Source organism: Gobius niger (assembly GCF_951799975.1).
Source record: "Gobius niger genome assembly, chromosome: 2".
Taxonomy (NCBI): Eukaryota; Metazoa; Chordata; class Actinopteri; order Gobiiformes; family Gobiidae; genus Gobius; species Gobius niger.
This window is the reverse complement of record NC_136853.1, coordinates 45,458,474-45,478,832: the sequence shown is the minus strand read 5'-3', so window position 1 is coordinate 45,478,832 and position 20,359 is coordinate 45,458,474. Positions and strand designations below refer to the sequence as shown.

The window sequence follows — 20,359 nt, the reverse complement described above, 5'->3', positions numbered from 1 at the left end:
CTCCTTCTCCCCCTCTGTCTCCCTCTCCCTCTCTCTCTCTCTCTCTGTCTCTCTCTCCCGCTCTCTCTCCCCCTCTGTCTCTCTCTCTCCCCCTCCCTCTGTCTTTCTCTCTCTCTCTCTGTCTCTCTCTCTATCCCTCTCTCTACCCCTCTGTCTCTCTCTCTCTCTCTGTCTCTCTCTCTGTCCTCTCTCCCCCTCTGTCTCTCTCTCCCGCTCTCTCTCCCCCTCTGTCTCTCTCTCTCTCTCTCTCTCTCTCTCTCTCTCCCCCTCTCTCTCTCTCTGTCCTCTCTCTCTCTCTCCCTCTCCTTCTCTCTCTCTGTCCTCTCTTCCCCTCTGTACTTTAATAACCACATCTAACATCCTTTACTCTTGTGTCTTCTCGTCCCCCCCCCCTGCAGTCGATATTCGCGGCGATGGAACCGACTGTTCAGGAGAAAGTGTCGAGCCGGCGTCAAGTCCCAGGTTTTCTATTGGCTGGTCATCTTCCTGGTGTTTCTCAACACGCTGACCATCGCCGCGGAACATCACCAGCAGCCCCAGTGGCTCACAGATGTGCAAGGTGCGGACACAAGCGTATTTCTGAATGAATATATACAGATGCTGAACCTTCATTAGTCCCTCCACCACTTACTCGCCTCCATTTGTTCCTAATCCCTCCTGTCTTTGCCCCTTTTGTAGATATTGCTAACAAAGTTTTGCTAGCGCTCTTCACTGGCGAGATGCTACTGAAGATGTACAGTTTAGGCCTACAGGTGAGGCTCCTCCACACGCTGCTTTTGGGGGTTTTGTCTTCAGGGATGAGTAACGTTTGGTCTGTTTTTTTTCCTCCAGGCGTATTTCGTCTCCCTGTTCAATCGCTTCGACAGTTTCGTGGTCTGCGGAGGGATTCTGGAGACCATTTTGGTGGAGACCAAGATCATGTCTCCTCTGGGCATCTCTGTGTTGCGATGTGTGCGGCTGCTCAGGATATTCAAAATAACCAGGTAGATTTTCATATCAGTGATGTTCAGGGGCGGCTGTTTTTATTAAAGCGTTATAGTTCAGTAGCTCTAAACCGGGGGGGTCAAACTCATTTAGGGTCGCGGGCCGAAGTTCAGCTCCCACAGCGGGTCGCGGGCCGCATATAGTAGAGAAAATTTTCCTAATAAGTAAGGATGAAACAACGAGGAGCCGCATTAGACGGTTCTAACGCCCGACTCAGTGTTGTTCCTCCTGCATTATAACGTCTAACGCGGCTCCTCGTTGTTTAATCCGCTTATACCAGGGTCCCACAAACCTAACATTTATAATAAATGTGTTTTTCATTGACTAAAGTCACTAAATATGCCAGACTACGGGACTATTTTGTGTGGGTTATTAGCCGGTCACTGAAGGCTGGTCTCAGAGCGAGTCTTTCTCCGCAGCTATTACGAGGATCTCAGTCAGGCTCAACGACACAACATCAGCACAGAATCACAACACAACAGGACTAACCCGGAAACACTTTTATGTGAAAAAATGACAAGAAAAATGACAAAAAAATGACAAAAAAAAATGACAAAAAAGACAAAAAAAGACAAAAAAATGACAAAAAAATTACAAAAAATTACAAAAAATGACAAAAAAATGACAAAAAAATGACTAAAAATGACCAAAAATGACCAAAAAAATGACAAAAAATGACAAAAAAATGACAAAAAAAATGACCAAAAATGACAAAAAAATGACAAAAAAATGACAAAAAATGACAAAAAAAATGACAAAAAAATGACAAAAAATTAAAAAAAGGACAAAAAATCACAAAAAATCACAAAAAAATGACAAAAAATGACAAAAAATGACAAAAAAATGACAAAAAATGACAAAAAAATGACAAAAAAATGACAAAAAATGACAAAAAAATGACAAAAAAATGACAAAAAAATGACAAAAAATGACAAAAACAATGACAAAAAATGACAAAAAAAATGACAAAAAAATATGACAAAAAAATTACTAAAAAATTACAAAAAAAATTACCAAAAAAATACACAAAAGTGTAATCTCCGCAGCTATTACGAGGATCTCAGTCAGGCTCAACGACACAACATCAGCACAGAATCACAACACAACAGGACAAACCCGGAAACACTTTTCCCTGGAAGGAAACACCGATATGCGGCACTCGTGGGCAGGAGTTATTTACCTTTTACAAGGTTTAACCTGAAGCTAGCTAGCTAGCTCAACCAGCTCAACTGTTTATGGAAACAGCTGCGGTGGAGTCGCTCACACCTGGGCCCCCCAACTCAAACTTTTATGTTTGACTTTACTAATCCAGATAAATATGCTTCAATGCAGGATCATTTTATGTACGCCTGAAAATGATGAATAGCCTTAACCGTTTCCAATAGAAATGTAAAGCTCATATGTTATTAACAGTAGCTAACCTAGCTGCTCACTCTCCTCTACAAACATTTAGCAAACACTAAATCCATCTCATACGTTCCTGTCAGTCACTAATTACGCCTTTATCTGATTCAGCTGTGTCAGGCGTTGCTATGGCGACGCCACAGCGGAGTGACATCCCAGTGATTTAACTACCGGACTACGTGTGCGGTTATACCAAAATAATGCACCAGCCAATCGGAATCCAGTATCACCCAGACCATGGTATAAATGAATAATAATCAGCTGTGATTTGGTCAAAACCCCAACTTAACTGTAGCTTCATTAATACACTTGTATTGCACTTTACAAGCCTCTGTCACAAGTTCCTCAAAGTGCTACATAGTCATTATTCATATCCTCCACACTCGGTGGTGGCTGTAATGTGTTGTTCAAATCCTGAGCTCTTATTATGTCAGTGCCCTCTGCTGGACACGTGTGGAACTCTTTCCTTTTTGGTACATTTAAGGCCCCCTAGTGGCGAGAATTCTGGCTATTCTTTAAAAAATCATAAATCTGCACAAGAATGGGCTAGAGACTTACTTTTTTTTTTACATACTCTGGAATTTATGCTGTACAGGGCAGGGGCCGGATTAAATCATCTCACCCCTGCTCTAAGCCCAAAGCTAACGTCAAGAGTTCCTACAGGATTAAACTGCTGCTCGATCAAAACAATGCTCTCCCTTTACAAAATGTGGACCTTTTACTCTGAATAAGTCGTCAGTACCATCAGCACGATATAAAGAAGAAGAAGTGGTGATTTCTCACTGTTGGATTCCTTCTTTTTCCAATCAATTAAAACCAATCACAGCAGGAGTTGTGTCACAGGTGAGGAAACACTCAAATATTCAGTGAGAGAAAAGAGAAAGCTCGGGGAGAACCACAGAAGGATCCACTCCCATGGACGGACAGGCTAGAGATGGACCCAGGGCTGAAGTCCCTCTGCAGACGGACCAAGGCAGCAGAAGAACGACCAGCAGAAGAACGACCAGCAGAAGAACGACCAGCAGAAGAACGACCAGCAGAAGAACGACAAGCAGAAGAACGACCAGCAGAAGAACGACCAGCAGAAGAACGACCAGCAGAAGAACGACCAGCAGAAGAACGACCAGCAGAAGAACGACCAGCAGAAGAACGACCAGCAGAGGAACGACCAGCAGAAGAACGACCAGCAGAAGAACGACCAGCAGAAGAACGACCAGCAGAGGAACGACCAGCAGAAGAACGACCAGCAGAAGAACGACCAGCAGAAGAACGACCAGCAGAAGAACGACCAGCAGAGGAACGACCAGCAGAAGAACGACCAGCAGAAGAACGACCAGCAGAAGAACGACCAGCAGAAGAACGACCAGCAGAAGAACGACCAGCAGAAGAACGACCAGCAGAAGAACGACCAGCAGAAGAACGACCAGCAGAAGAACGACCAGCAGAAGAACGACCAGCAGAAGAACGACCAGCAGAAGAACGACCAGCAGAGGAACGACCAGCAGAAGAACGACCAGCAGAAGAACGACCAGCAGAAGAACGACCAGCAGAAGAACGACCAGCAGAAGAACGACCAGTCCTTGTGGGAGCTTCAGTTCTCGTTGTCCAGTCCCTGTAGGGTAGAAGGGGGCTGAAGGACATCTGAAACAGAGAGGTGGCAGTAGAGGTGAACAGACAACAGACAAAGGAAATGTTGTATCATAATTAAAAGAAAGTATCTGCAGTAAGAAGAGCGAGAGGAGAGCCTGTAGTTCCCATAGCAGTGTTCCTCCTACGGCAGCTTTGCTTTAAGCCAGGGGGGTCCAAAGTGCGGCACGGGGGCCAAATGCGGCCCTCAGACGAATTTTTGGTGACCCTCTGCCTTCTTGCTGAATCGGGACACATCATCAGAGATAGTCCTTTTTATTTGAAATGTAATAATTCTACACAATTCTAACCAAACAGAGCTGGCATTGAGGTTTTGAGCAGAAATAAAGGTGTGGGGCGCAATTTAAACCTCTGCTAGTCAAAGGTTTTGCGGCACTAACCACCGATTTATGGCCCTTCACCCTGTGTACGCTTCAGTATGCGGCCCCCCATTAAAAAAGTTTGGACACCCCTGCTTTAAGCTGTAGTTTAGAGCTTTATCTCTGACCTGACCAGAAGCTGATTTGAAGAGGTACATTTTGAGCCCAGTTTTAAATGTAGAGACTGTGTTTACTTCTATAACATCTTTAACAGGGGCTGGAAGTTGAGTCTGGAAATGACTTGAACGTATAACGAAATAGCAATGGCGTTCTTATAAATGATAATGTCTTTGATATTTGTGTTTGTTTTTTCCAATAAACACATTGATTATTGTCCAATGCATTAAAGTGCATCACTTTAGTACAGGCGACGCATCATCATGAATTTATGAATGAACTGAGGATTAGCTAATGATGAGTTCATTACAGCAGTAAATATTGTATTAAGGTAAAATTTAAAAATGATATGATGATGATATTCATGCATAAACTTCAAAATCATGATTAGTTCATGTTTTTGTTAAAAAATGTAAATGTGATTATATATGTCATGATTCTAAGATGTGACAGTAGTTACTTAATTAGTTCATGCATGAAGTCATCTATGAAAGAGTCATGTCAACTCATGATGAGTCATGATATGCAGGAATACATCATGAAATCATGCATTATTTTGTGCATGTGTGACAAAAGTGGGTTTGTCCTATTGTGTGTGTTTGTTATTTTGCTTTGTTTGTTTCATTTGCAATAAACACCAGCCAACAATAACCCTCAGATTCATGTATAAGTTAATAATTATCACATTGTCCTTTTAAAACTTTGTTTATTCATTTCCTCAGACATTTACCTGGATCACCTGGTGGGAAGAAAGGAAGGGGTGTGGTCTTTGTCGGCCATTTTAAAATCTTAGGCTGGACCATGTGGCAGGGGGAAACCGGTTTAACTTTGCTTTGTGTTTCCTTTTTTTATGATTTTGTATTTTGTCTTTGTTTTGATTTGAACACATATCATTTCATATTATGTCAAATGTTAATAACTTGCCTGCTGAACGTTCATGTAGAACTTACCCGTTGAGCTAATGGTACTTTCTGGTGGGAGGTCCTTTCCCATTAGGAGGAAGTATAAAACCTGACTGCTTCTAGTCATGGGGGCCATTTTGTATCTGTGTGTCAGAGAAGTTCCGTTTGCGTGAGCAATAAATGTCTGATGAGAACTCTTACTTTGTTAAGTCTGCCTGCCCATTTCAACCCCAGCTTCCTCACAGCATGACTTCATGTAACCTTATTATAAAGTGTTACCGACTCTCTGGCTCAAGATGATATTGAGAAATATTATTACACAAATCATAGATCAAATGTCTGTTAAAATTCTTATGTGAAAAAGACTGTTCTCACTCCTGTTAGGCCATATATGATGTACAATGCTGGCATTTGTAGAGAGCGATGCTTTACTCCGGCCGTTGGTCTTTTGGCGATGAAGGAAATGGTCCCTCCAGAGCCAGCGTGCCGCCCCCTGCCCTGACTTTAGCAGCACCGTCATCATGACTGACGTGAATGTCTGTCTCGTAGATACTGGAACTCCCTCTCCAACCTGGTGGCTTCGCTGCTCAACTCCGTGCGCTCCATCGCGTCCCTGCTGCTGCTGCTCTTCCTCTTCATCATCATCTTCTCTCTCCTGGGGATGCAGCTCTTCGGGGGGAAGTTCAACTTTGACGAAACCCGGCGGAGCACGTTCGATAACTTCCCCCAGTCCCTGCTCACCGTGTTTCAGGTAACTCCGAATACTCCAAATACTCCAAATACTCTTCTTCATGCAGTACTGCGGAGACGGGACGGTATCGGTTTTTTTTTTTAATACCTTTGATTGACTTCAGTGAAGGTTTTGTATTTATGGCTCTCTTCTCTCGCCTTACTTGACATATTGTGCTGAAATTTGGGGTAATAATTATAAAACTACTTTACAACCAATATTCATCCTTCAAAAAAGAGCAAAAAGAACCATTTATAACGCTGGTTACCGAGACCAATCCACTGTTTATTAAAGCCAAGACTCTAAAACTTCACATGACATGATCACTTTTAAAACAGCTCAGTTAATGTACAAAGCTAAAAATAAGCAACTACCTCAAAAAAACTCAGCAGTTGATTTCTGAAAGAGCAGGAAAATATAATTTAAGGGGCTTGGATCACTTTAAAACTGCCCATGCCCGGACATCCAGAAACAGTTTGTGTGTGTCCGTTTGTGCTCCTAAAATATGGAATAAACTACACGTAGACGTCAAACCATGTCCATATGTCAGACAGTTTAAACATCAATACAAAGAATGGATTTTCTCTAAGGATCGGAAGAAAATCTCTGACTTTTCATGTTCAGCTGTTGTAAACCTGATGTTGATTGGTTTATAGTATTCACACTGTATATGACAACTTGATTTAGATCACAGGGCTCAAATTATTGTTTTAAGGAAGCCTAAAAAGTAAATAGAACAAGAGACTGACAGTACTCAAAAGGGGTGGGACTAAATGAGTGTTTACTTCCCCCCACTCCTTTTCGGACAACCTCGTTTAAAATGTACAAAAGGTAAAACTAAAGGCTGTATTTTGAGTTCGTATGAGTTTGTGTTTTTATGTTTTGTTTATGGTCCGAATAAAATCTTACAATACAATACAATGCAATGGCATTTTCTTTGGAGACGCCAGAGATCTTTTGTTTTGTTTCTGCGTCCAAGTCGTCGTACTTTCTCCAAATCCAGCGTGTGCTCTCACTGCCTACTCGCATATTTGGATCAATAACACTCACTTCTAGTCCATAACAAAAATACTCCAGCAACAATTTGATCCTCTTCCCTTTCTTTACAGATCCTGACCGGAGAGGACTGGAACTCCGTCATGTACGATGGCATCATGGCGTACGGGGGACCGTCCTTCCCCGGGATGTTGGTCTGCATCTACTTCATCATCCTCTTCATCTGCGGAAACTGTATCCTACCTTATAGCAGATACATTTACTCTATATATAGCTCAGCGGTGCCCAACTGCGTGTACACTTCACCAGGCGGCCCTCGGTGGAAAAAAGTTTGGACTTCCCCAGACTTATTGTGGTGTACAATTAGGGCTGCAAAATGTATTCATGGGAATAAAGAGGGTTTGTGCTGTGGTTCAAAAAAGAATGTCTGAAGAAGGCTCTGTTGAATAGATATATCTTGGACGTAGGCTCCCTGAGTGTGCGATGGGCCTTGTTTTAATAATAAAGAGGGAATTAACTCAACTGAAGGTTGCTTCTCTACAGACAGATACAAACTGAAGCATAAGAATCTGATTTGATAGTTATACATTGAATCAGAGCCCGGTTAGAACCGTGAGGCCGTCCTTCTGTGGACCCACCACCTGCAGGAGGAGCCATAAGGGGCTGGTGCAATGTGATTTGGGCAACTCCAACAGCTGCCCCCACGACCCGGCAACGGACAAGTGGAAGAAGATGGATGGATGGATGGATGGACAATGAATCAGAATAGGTTTTATTGCCATGGTTTGAGAAGAGGTTCACAAACTAGGATTTTTTCTAAGTGCTGATGTGCTACATAAACATATAACACAGAGTAAGATGAAAAATAAGCTAAAAAAACTATAACACTGCAAAAAGTAACTAACTAGATCAGTATAAACATCTCAATCTGAGCACAATAATACAAATTTTAGTTGTTCTGACGAGTTAAGAAGTTGTTGGGCATTTGTCCTGGATTATTTCACTTGTTCTGAGATGTTTCTGACTCGTTTCGATACATTTCGTCCTTATTTCAGGTCATTTTCTTTGCCAATGGGGAAAGAAAATTGGTCTTATGTCATTGGCGATTTTACTTTCTTATTTCAAGCGAGATTTACCCTAGAACTGGTCTGAAATGTCCTCAAACAAGCAAAGCAAACTCGGTCCAATCAGGAAAAGTGTCTAAATGAGTGAAAACCGCTCAAAACAAGAAACATTTCCTCAAGTCAAGTCACTTTTTCGTCAAATTATTCGCATTTTTTCCTCCATTTTTTGTCAATTTTTTGTCAATTTTTTGTCACTTTTTCGTCAAATTATTCACATTTTTTGTCAATTTTTTGTCACTTTTTTGTCAATTTTTTGTCAAATTATTCGCATCTTTTTCGTCAATTTTTTGTCAATTTTTCGTCAAATTATTCGCATTTTTTGGTCGAATTCTTATCACTTTTTCGTCCATTTTTTCTCAACTTGTTTCGATACGTTTCGTCCTTATTTCAGGTCATTTTCTTGGTCTAAAAACTTGGTCTTATCTCTTTGGCGATTTCACTTTCTTATTTCAAGCGAGATTTACCCTAGAACTGGTCTGAAATGTCCTCAAACAAGCAAAGCAAACTCGGTCCGATCAGGAAAAGTGTCTAAATGAGTGAAAACCGCTCGAAACAAGAAACATTTCCTCAATTCAAGTCATTTAAGCCGATGCTTGATATTCACTTTTTGTAGTGAAGGGTATGGGGCATGCATTAAGACTATTAAATAAATGAGATCAAATGAAAAGTGACATATGGTAAGACAACAACAATGTGACTTTGAACACAGCGGGATTGCATTTACAGATGTGCAGGCGTGTAAAGTGATAAAGTGATGGGGTGATATAGCAGCGGATCTAACTGTGGACACACCACACAGTGCAAGAGCAGATCACATCCATGAGTCTGTAACTAAGCTGTAGAGACCTGTTTTTTGTTCACGAGTCTTATGGTGGAGGGGAATTATGGTGGGATTTATGGGTCTGGATCAGAGACTGTATATATAAAACTATAAACTCCTCCCCGTTTACCACAATGACCATGTTTAAGGGGGAAATCATGGCGGATTTACAGACTCCTCCTCCCCAGCTCTGATGAAGCATGTTCCTAAAAAGGGCATAAGGGCGGGATCTTCACCGTAGACTCCGCCCTTGCGTGACGTGTAGCTCGCGCTGCTCCAATGCTAACAGTCCGGCCCTCATTAAGTACAAGATTTCAAACATGGTTAGTGCTAGATCGTGTGCTCCGGAGGGACGGTCTGCTGTGATTTTGTATAGATCTATGAGTTGGTTTGTCTAAAAATACAAATAATCCTAATCCTAATCCTAATCCTTAAAGTTAACCCCTTAACTCCCACCTGAACCGAGCACAGTTTCTCCAGTTTGGCTTTTACCCCAATCCAAAAGCTTCTGGAAAAAAGCTGTGAAAATAGCAACAAAACTGAGACGAAAACAATGATGGAAATGTGACAAAAAAGTGACGAAAAATTGATGAAAAAGTGGCAAAAATGTCACAAAAATGTCACAAAAAATTGATAAATAAATGACAAAAAAATGACAAAAAAATTGATGAAAAAATGTCAAAAATGTGACAAAAAAATGACAAAAAATGATTTAAAAAAATGACAAAAATGTGACAAAAAATGGATTCAAAGTTGACGGAAAAATGACAAAAATGTGATAAAAATGTGACAAAAATGTGACGAAAAAATTGACGAAAAAATTACAAAAATGTGACAAAATGTGAAAAACAAATGAGTTGAATACCCAACAAAAAATTTTGGAAAAAAAATCTGATGACGTGAGGAAAAAGATCCTCTCGGTTCAGGCGGGAGTTAAGAGGTTAACCATTTCCCTAACCTTAATTTGTGTCATGATATCTCACGTTTTCACAGCAGACTGTCCCTCCGGAGCAGACGATCTAGCACTAACCTTCAAACATTATTGTTACAAAAACCAGCCTGGTCCCTTTAATTGTAACTAACCCAGTGTTATCACAGGAGGAATATCCAGCTGTAGGAAGTTTAAGAAAACTAGGGACCAGGCTCTAAAGTTGTTTCTCATGTGTCTCAAGTCCAATGCTTTCCAATGGGGGACCAGCGGCGATATGGAGGTACTACAGCAATGGCGGCCTCTAGTGTCATCGTCGCAAAGCAGAGCAGCCAGTGGCCATTGGATCAGAAATACTGTATCACAGCAGAGATGAAAAGTCTCAAAGAAATCATCTTTGTCGTCTGAGCACCAGGGTTTAAAGAGGACAGAGTTTTAGGTTTGTGGCCAAAACAAAGAAGTGCTTTTAGAAATGGACCAGACTTCCCCGTTTGTATCTATCTTGCAAATATTCATCATGTGTGTGTAGTATTACAGTATTACATTGTTTTAAAAGTCTATAATTTAGGTCTGCTCTGTTTAATGCAGCTCTGTGTCAGACACAGGCCCCGCCCACTTCTCGTACAGTAATGGCTAATCCACCACAGAGTGATAAAACAAAATTATTACATTGCTGTTTGTTCAACCTCTCATTAGAAAGAGTTTTTAGCAGAATGCAGATTTAGAAAAGTTGTGTTATGAGGATTTGGTTCAAAAACATAATTCATGGGTAGCTACTAGTTCACCAACTGTTTATTCACCAAATGAATGCAAAAAATATCATGTTTATTCTTGTTGTTTGCATGTGGAGCGTATATTATGTCCAGAATAAAGTATTAATCAAGTAATAATGAACTAGGTCAGGTTGGTTTTAAATCCAAGTGTTATTTTTTTTGTTTGTCAGTGACTCTCGATCTTTACTCACTGCTCGAGCCTATCGATGCGTAGTTGATTATCATCATTTAGCGAAAAATGCTTGACAAAACACCAGACATCCTCCTGAACGTCTTCTTGGCCATCGCTGTGGACAACTTGGCGGACGCCGAGAGCCTCACGTCTGCTCAGAAAGAGGAGGAGGAAGAGAAGGAGAGGAAGAAGCTGGCCCGGTAATGAAACGCTCACAAACACAGGGATTTAAAACTCGAAACGCCTTTACATACGTGTTTCTAACCGTCTACTTTGTGTTTTATTTCAGAATGACCAGTCCTGAAAAGTGCCATAAAAACGAGAAGCCGCCTCTGGAGGAAGAGAAGAAAGAAAAGATCGAGCTGAAATCCATCACCACTGACGGAGAGACCAACAACGCCACCAAGGTTTATGAACACTCTGACTCTGACAAAACTACCTGACAAAGCGGCTCGTTGTCAAATGTTTACAGTATTCAGGTTTTAATCGTGTGGTTTTACCAGAGGTGGGAGTAAGTCACTGAATGCAAGTCCAAGTCAATCGGTCATGGGGTCAAGTCAAGTCAAGTCTTAGCTTTAGCCGGCGAGTCCCCTCAAGTCACAAACGCCAGCGTGTCGACTTTTCAAAATGTGTTTCATCTTGAAAATAACAAGTGTTTTCTCAAGATACAGCGATTTTGAACATTTAGGCTAAAATCAAACTTTTTAAAATCTCATGGATTTGGATTTAAAGTCTAATTAATATTTAATCTCCAAAAAATTCAAACTATAAATATTTTAAATGCTACAGTCTACGTACAAAATGACCGGGACAGCATTTTAAGGAAGGGGGCCCGGGGAAGGGCGACTAAAAAATATGGAATATAGTATTTTAAATATGAGCTGCTTTTCCCTTCAGTCTGAAACATAAATATAAAATAACATTTGTTTCTGGCAGTTTTTCTGTCACACTACAAAAAGTGAATATCAAGCATTGTCTTAAATGACTTGAATTGAGGAAATGTTTCTTGTTTTGAGCGGTTTTCACTCATTTAGACACTTTTCCTGATCGGACCGAGTTTCCTTTGCTTGTTTGAGGACATTTCAGACCAGTTCTAGGGTAAATCTCGCCTGAAATAAGAAAGTAAAATCGCCAATGAGATAAGACCAATTTTCTTTCCCCATTGGCAAAGAAAATGACCTGAAATAAGGACGAAATGTATCGAAACGAGTCAGAAACATCTCAGAACAAGTGAAATAATCCAGGACAAATGCCCAAGAACTTCTTAACCAGTCAAAACAACTAAAATTTGGATTATTATGCTCAAATTGAGATGTTTATACTGATCTAGTTAATTACTTTTTGCAGTGCAGTGGTTCCCCTGTACTGCCCCAGCCCCTGTATACTCGGATTCGCCCCTGCTCAGAGTAGATTCCCTTCAGTCCCGCTGTCACTGGGCTGTGTGTGGATGTGTAAATTGACCTCTAAATGCTGTAAACTTTGTGTGAATGAATTAAAACTTTAAAAAGCCCCAAGATTCCTGTAGATGAATCAGCTCTGACATGGTGGTTCTGGAGGCTCCGTCTGCGCTGTCGGTCCAGAACATTGTTTCAAACGTTTTCCTGTCCGTAAATCTCCTCCTCTTCACTGTCTTTACAAAACTTTTAATGCATCCAAAGAAACACGTGGTATTTCCTCCTGTCTATTCGCGCTGTATTGATTAGCAGTGCTGTGTCTGGAAACCGAACACGCATGTGGATAATCACCATAATGTAAACAAAGATGCGCCGCTTTTATGAAATTAATCCTGATCTTTCGACAGTTTCACTCAAATAAATAATAACTATAAAGTCACAGCGAGTCATTGAGAGTCACTGGCCTCAAGTCCAAGTTAAGTCTCGAGTCACAAACAGCAAGTCCCAAGTCAAGTCTTTTCGGAGCTTTGGTCAAGTCATGTAACTCGAGTCTCCCACCTCTGGGTATTACTATTGTAACAAAAAGTGGAAGCAGTATTATGTAGCACAAGAGTAGAACTTTTTATGGGAAGAAAAGTTGATAGTTCTGCATATTTTACCTTGTTGAGACCCGGCGGCTGTATCAGTGCTCAGCGTGGCGCCTTTTCTCTCGATCATGGTGGTCTCTACATCGCTCCAGGATCCATTGTTTGGAAGGTGATGGACCGGAAAACCTGCACTCGATCCTGGAGCGTTGTAGAGACCACTCATACAGCCGCCGGGCCACTACAAGGTTCAATGCACACAAATATCAACTCTCTTTATCACATAAACAGTTGCATAATGCCGCTTTAACCTCTTAACCCCCACCTTAAACGCCACTGAATTGTGACTTGGCTGTAAATACTGTTTACGCGGCGCTAGCCCACAGTTAGCTTTGCCCGTTAGCCTGTTAGCTTCTTCTTCGTGATTCCATTAGTGTGTATTGGTGACTCCGACCCAGAGGCAGGGAAGTTGCAATTGTAGTTTTCTGGCCAGAGACACCAGGGGGAGATGAAAGACCCTCCACTCATCCCATAAACACCTGTATCACCCCCACAGGGACGACGGGAAGGATTTATTATGGTAAACAAGTTACTTAGTACTGCTTTAACAAAGTGCATCTAAAAGGTTACAGCCTCTAAGCCAGTGTAGCACCTCATTTGAAAGCTAAGACCTACAAAACTCATCTAAATTTGTCACTTTTTCATCACTTCTCTGTTGCTCTTTTTTGTTGCATTTTCGTCGCACATTTTCATCACTTTTTCATCTAATTTTTGTCGCTATTTTGACACTTTTTTCGAGAAGCTTTCAGATTTGGGTAAAGCCAAAATGAAGAAAATGTGCTCATTTCCGGTGGGGGTTAAGAGGTTAAAAGCTCAAGGTTGAAAACTTGTTTTGACCCAGTTCCAGGGAGCTCATGAACTATATTTGTACTTTCTCTTCCCAGATCAACATGGACGATTACATTGTCGATGAAAATGAAGATAAGAATCCGTATCCTGCCAATGATTACATCGGTAATGTATTGTAACTGTAACCATTTTCTGAGGATATAAAATGTTGTTTTCTGTCCCGGCGTTAAAAGCACAAGACGATGAACATTCGCGAGAACATGTTGGAGAAGACGTTTGATCTGTATATGTGTGTTTTCTCAGGAGATGACGATGAACATTCGCGAGAACATGTTGGAGAAGACGTTTGATCTGTATATGTGTGTTTTCTCAGGAGATGATGACGAAGAAGAGCCGGAGATGCCCGTGGGGCCCAGACCGCGGCCGCTCTCTGACATCCAGCTGAAGGAGAAGGCGGTGCCGATGCCGGAGGCCAGGGCTTTCTTTGTGTTCAGCCACACCAACAAGTGAGACAACTCTATTTATTCACTAAGACTATAAAGTGTAATCAGAGTAAGAGGAAGTGCTCAATAGATATGTCAAAACAAGAAGAAGTCTCGTAGTCGGCGACTCGGTGTAAACAATTGCAGATTTTGGGCCCGATCTTGTGTTGCTAAACACACTTGGATTTCTAGTCACGTGACTGGGAGACGCCTATAATATTACATGATTTATATAATATCATGATATTATTGGGCTCAAACGCGTTGAAGTTTAGCCACTTAACTGCGATGTAGAGACAGAGTCTGATCTGCCCTCTGTCCTGAACTAACGGCGCTGCTTCCACAGTTTGGCTTTGGGCCGTGAGCCCCCCCTGTGCGTCTTTACACATCACTGGACAGAGCTGCAGCGTCACACATGCGCTCCTCACTCTAAAGCTGTCCCATTAGAATGAGGAGCCGCTAAACCAGGCTCTACTGAGTTTTATTGTCGTTTGCGGGACACTGTCACGGCCGGTAGACTCTGTTTATCTGCAGACGGAGGAGAGAACAAATCCACACCTCGCGCTCTCTCATGGCTCTTACTGCATGTGTTCTGTTTATCTATTTCTGTGTAATCCTTGATCAAAATAACGTAAATGTTTCTGAAGTTTCCCTGTTTGTACAGTAGCTTAGTAAGAACTGCCTGCTTCCTGTTGGCCTTACAAAATAACTTAGCCTGTTGTGAAAAGCATGACATAAAGGAGGCATCTAAAAACATAGATGCAAATGCTCATGATTAATGCTGCAAATTCTTACATATACAGTACAGTACATGCAAAAGCTGATATCTCCGTACTGAAGCTAGTTCTGGTTATGGAAAACACCACATATACATTGACATAGAACCGGCAAGAAAAAAACGCTACTTTCACTCCTGCTACAGATCAATATTTTCCGTGGAGCGAGGGTGGCAATGGGTGAGGGGGGTGTGGGGGGTGTGTGGGGTGAGGGGGCGCTCATGCTGCTGTTTTGCTCTCGTTTCTGCTCCGCGCTGCACTCTTCAATACCAAAGCTTTCTCTCAGGACATGGCCAATGTTTAACTCACAGTGCAATAAAGTCTATAGTTTGTTCTGTAAGAGCTGGAAGGTGATGCTGAAGGAAGTGCATGAGGCCGTGTGTGTCAGCACCGAGTGCTTGTTGCAGTGACACCGCGCCTCAGTCGAGCTCTTCTTTTTAAGCCACGCCCACGCACCTTTCATTTAAAAACAAATATTATCCGGCTCTTCACAAAGTAAATAGAAGCTCCGTTGATTTGAATGGGATTTCCCAACGTTCTACCGGTCATTATTTTCTGATAAAGGACGTCTGAGAAAAATAATGACGCTGCCAATGGTAACGGAGTTGGTGCTTTCATATCACTCCGCGCGTACGTAGCAGCGACACTATCTGTCCCGTCACTGAGAGAGAAGTCGGGGAATCGCTCGTGAAGTTAGCGTGAGTCTGACTTTCAACTTACCCAGAGATTCACCTCCATTCCTCCAACTGCACCTTCAGCTAAGTAGCTAGGCTAGCTGCTAGCCTTGCTGCTTCTAGCCTAGCAAACCGTTGCCGAGCAACGCGCAAACTTTTGGGAACTATTTGTCGCTGAAGTCATTAAATAAACCTTTCGACCTTCATAGAAGCGTACGAAGTTTATGTTGTGTGTGTTCAGTTGGCAAATGGCCGAATAATAAGCGGATAATGTATAGAACGCAGGTCTTGTTTCGCCCCCTCTGTCGGTACTTATTTTCCCGATAATGACCAGCGTTCTATACATTATCCCTTACATAAAAGAATTTTATCACCACAAAATTCTAGAACATATTGCAATAAAATTAAACTATATTTGTGCTTTGCTTCACTTGTTTTCCAGATTCAGGGTTTTGTGTCATCAAATCGTCAACCACAACATCTTCACCAACCTGATCCTGTTCTTCATCCTGCTGTCCAGCATCAGCCTGGCCGCCGAGGACCCCGTCAAAAACGACTCGTTCAGGAACCAGGTGAGGAGTAGGGATGGGCGGATCGATGCCAAAGTATCGATATTTTACTTTTTAAGTATCGATATTGGGCAAAAAGTATCGATACTAATTTGCAAAACAGTCACAACAGCAAAGGATTGAACTGAACCAGGCTGATCGTTCTGGTTTAGGTTCTGTTTGTCATTGAAGTATTAATTTTAAATGTTGTTTGTGTATTTAATTTCACATTAACATTGTTTAATTAACCAGTTAAAGTAATATAATTTTAATGGAACAATTAACCCCTTAACTCCCGCCTGAACCGATTACATTTTCTCCAGTTCGGCTTTACCCCAGTCCAAAAGCTTCTGGAAAAAAGGTGTGAAAAAGCAACAAAACTGAGACGAAAACAAGGATGGAAATGTGACAAAAAAGCGAGAAAACATTGACAAAAAAGTGGCAAAAATGTCACAAAAATGTCTCAAGAAATCAACAAAAAATGGTCCAAAAAATGACAAAAATTTGATAAAAATGTGACAAAAAAAATGACAAAAATGTGACAAAAAAATGTCAAAAAATGACAAAAAATGTGACAGATAAATGGTAAAAAATGACAAAAATGGTGTAAAAAATTTACGAAAAAATGACCAAAAAAATGACAAAAATGTGATAAAAAATGTGACAAAAATGTGACAAAAATGTGTCAAAAAAATGACACAAATGTGACAAAAAAATAAAAAAAATGTCAAAAATGTGATAAAAAAATGACAAAAATGTGACAAAAAAATGTGATAAAAATGTGACAAAAAAATGTGACACAAATGTGACAAAAAAAATAAAAAAAAACGACAAAAAATTGATAAAAAAAATAGAAAAAAATGACAAAAATGTGACAAAAAAAAGACAAAAAATGACAAAAATGTGACAAAAAAATGACAAAAAAATTGATAATTGATAAAAATTGATAAAAATTGATAAAAAATTGACGAAAAAATGACAAAAATGTGATCAGACAAGAATGGATCAGACCTAAAACCACGGCCACGTTCACAGACACCGTTACTAAAACATTCCTCTCCTCGTCCACCGTTTCAGATCCTGGGCTATGCAGATCACGTCTTCACCGGCCTCTTCACCATTGAGATCATTCTAAAGGTAATCATCAAGCTTACATTCATTTCTGTGACCTTTCCGACCTCGATTTTTAACCATGTGACCTCTCCAGATGACGGCCTACGGCGCCTTCCTCCACAAGGGGTCTTTTTGTCGAAACTACTTCAACATTTTGGACTTGGTGGTGGTCAGTGTGTCGCTCATTTCATCAGGAATACAGTAAGTGTCCCTCTGAGTTCCCACACGCTATGCTGACCTTTAGCTCCCTTGATTGATCATGTATTGGCTGATAACTGATTGATTGGTGAGCTGCTATCTAACATGCCACAACCACGCTCTCCTTCTCTAACGCCTGGTAGTCTAGACTTCTCAAAGTAAGTCAAAAAAAACAAACAACAGTCCGTAATATCTACAAACCCTCACCTCTGTGTGTAAAACGTTCACTATTTTGATTTGGTATTTCTGTGGTCCTGGAGAGTTTGCAAAATGGAAATATCGAAATAATCTACTTGGTTCTAATCAAAAACTGTCTACGTTACTATTGATGCTACGGTTTCATTTATTCCTACTGCGATCTTTTGATGGTGGCCTATATAATCCTCTCCAGCGCTATAGAAATGAGATCTGAATGCTGAACTTAGTTTTAGCCCGTTAAAGGTTCGTCTGATTTGTCTTGAAATGCAGCACAGTCAAGATAATTGTGGCACCGATAACTTAAAGGGACTGTACGGAGTGTTTTCCTCCCTCTACATGTCCCAGTCATGTCCTAAGGTGTGGAATGAGCTCAAACCTACAGTATTCATCACTAAAATCCTGCACTGTCACTCAAAAAGGTGTTACTTACGAGCTTAAAGAGGGGTATTCTGCTTTTTTCAGTCCCATAGCACCAGTCTATATCACACTACAATGATGACAAACCTTCTGTTGGTCTGTAAATGCAGTAAATTAGAATAACTACCTTGTGTAAAATGTCTCTCTCAAAATGGCTGTAGTGAATGTCTTGAAATAGGCCTCTGTCTCTTTAAGAACCTCTGAGCCTTTAGACACGCCCCCTCCACACGCTGTCTGTGGCATCAGTGGGGAGGGGGTTCTGCTGAGGAGCAGTGGTTGGTTACTCGGCTGGTGACGAAAGCTCGGAGGCGTCTCCAGGAGGTGGGGGCGTTCCTAGGAGGACTCAGGCAAACCTATCCCTAAAATGGCCGCCATCAGTCTGGAGATGAAAACATGAATTGCCTCCCAGTTTGTTTTATCCATTGTTGAGATTGGATTTGTTGAGCTTAAAGGAACAGAACACCGTTCTTCCACACTGAGATATGTTCTTACCTGAGCTTAGACGAGTTGATCCGTACCTGTCTGGTCTTTGTGCCCGTGGAAGAGCTTGGTAGCTTCTAACCTCACCCCGTTTGGAGCCATAGGCAGGGGCGGACTGGCCATTCTGGAAGAGCACAGAAGGGCCACTGGCTCGAGGGCCACCGGTCCCGCCTCAACCGAGCTTTACCCAAATCTAAAGCTAAAAAGAAAAGCATCAAAATAGGGAGAAAAAGAGGATGAAAATATGAGAAAAACACGGACAGAAAATGATAGAAAAAATATTTAAAAATTCAACAAAAATGTGACAAAAATTCAACGAAAATGTGACAAAAATTCAACGAAAATGTGACAAAAATGTGATAAAAATTCAACAAAAATGTGACAAAAATTCAACAAAAATGGGACAAAAATTCAACAAAAATGTGACAAAAATTCAACAAAAATGGGACAAAAATGTGACAAAAATGCGACAAAAATGCGACAAAAATGTGACAAAAATGTGACAAAAAATCAACAAAAATTCAACAAAAATGTGACAAAAATTCAACAAAAATGTGACAAAAATTCAACGAAAATGTGACAAAAATTCAACGAAAATGTGACAAAAATGTGATAAAAATTCAACAAAAATGTGACAAAAATTCAACAAAAATGGGACAAAAATTCAACAAAAATGTGACAAAAATTCAACAAAAATGTGACAAAAATGTGACAAAAATTCAACGAAAATTCAACGAAAATGTGACAAAAATGCGACAAAAATGTGACAAAAATGTGACAAAAATGTGACAAAAAATCAACAAAAATTCAACAAAAATGTGACAAAAATTCAACAAAAATGTGACAAAAATGGGACAAAAATGTGACAAAAATTCAACGAAAATGTGACAAAAATTCAACAAAAATGTGACAAAAATTCAACAAAAATGTGACAAAAATTCAACAAAAATGTGACAAAAATTCAACAAAAATGTGACAAAAATTCAACAAAAATGTGACAAAAATGTGACAAAAAAATCAACAAAAATGTGACAAAAATGAAAAAGAAAAAAAAACATACAAAAGGCGACACAACACAGCAACAGCGTGAGGAAAAAGGTCAGTTTTGTGGGTCTTAGCTTTCAAATGAGGTGTTGCACAGCCAAAAGAGGACAGAATGCATTTGGTTTAGGCGGGTGGTAAGAGGTTAAAACATGTATTTGTGGAAGTGTCACATTTACGCTAATTTGGACCAGGCTGCTCAGAGTCCAGGGCTGTTTTTCAGTCCCAGTCCCGCCCCTGGCCATAGCAATACATTGGAAGAGGCGAAATGCTAACAACATCTTAGGTCGTTTTGTGTGACTGAGCGCACATACAAAGACCAGACAGGTACGCATCAACTCGTCTAAGCTCAGGTAGGAACATATCTCAGTGTGGAAAAACGGTGGCCTGTTCCTTTAAAGCTACTCTCGGCTGCTCCATTTCGCCGGACTGGCATGGTGGCATTCCCACATCGCTAACCTTCAAACCGTGGGCTAACATTCTACCGCAGAGGAAGACCAGCGCTGCACCTCCCCCACCTCACAGGACACCCCCCCACCTCACCCCCTCACCCTCACCTGCCCCGCACCATGTAAACACAAACACCTGTAGAGAGCGCAGATGTTTGAAGCAGCAGCAACAGTTAGCGGCTAACGCGGTCAGAGTTTAG

General features: G+C 41.0%; 1 protein-coding gene across 12 annotated transcripts in view; it reads left to right on the top strand.

Annotated features, from left to right (window-relative positions):
• Positions 1–20,359, top strand: part of cacna1c (calcium channel, voltage-dependent, L type, alpha 1C subunit) — a 373,377-nt gene that overhangs the window by 257,461 nt on the left and 95,557 nt on the right. For all 12 annotated transcript variants that reach the window (XM_079552350.1, XM_079552351.1, XM_079552357.1 and 9 more), the window contains 12 exons: positions 399–559; positions 679–752; positions 832–983; positions 5,963–6,164; positions 7,253–7,373; positions 11,042–11,156; positions 11,246–11,363; positions 13,879–13,948; positions 14,157–14,289; positions 16,158–16,287; positions 17,341–17,400; positions 17,471–17,577. In XM_079552350.1, coding sequence (XP_079408476.1) covers positions 399–559; positions 679–752; positions 832–983; positions 5,963–6,164; positions 7,253–7,373; positions 11,042–11,156; positions 11,246–11,363; positions 13,879–13,948; positions 14,157–14,289; positions 16,158–16,287; positions 17,341–17,400; positions 17,471–17,577 — 1,443 coding nt within the window. The remainder of the gene's footprint in view (positions 1–398; positions 560–678; positions 753–831; positions 984–5,962; positions 6,165–7,252; positions 7,374–11,041; positions 11,157–11,245; positions 11,364–13,878; positions 13,949–14,156; positions 14,290–16,157; positions 16,288–17,340; positions 17,401–17,470; positions 17,578–20,359) is intronic.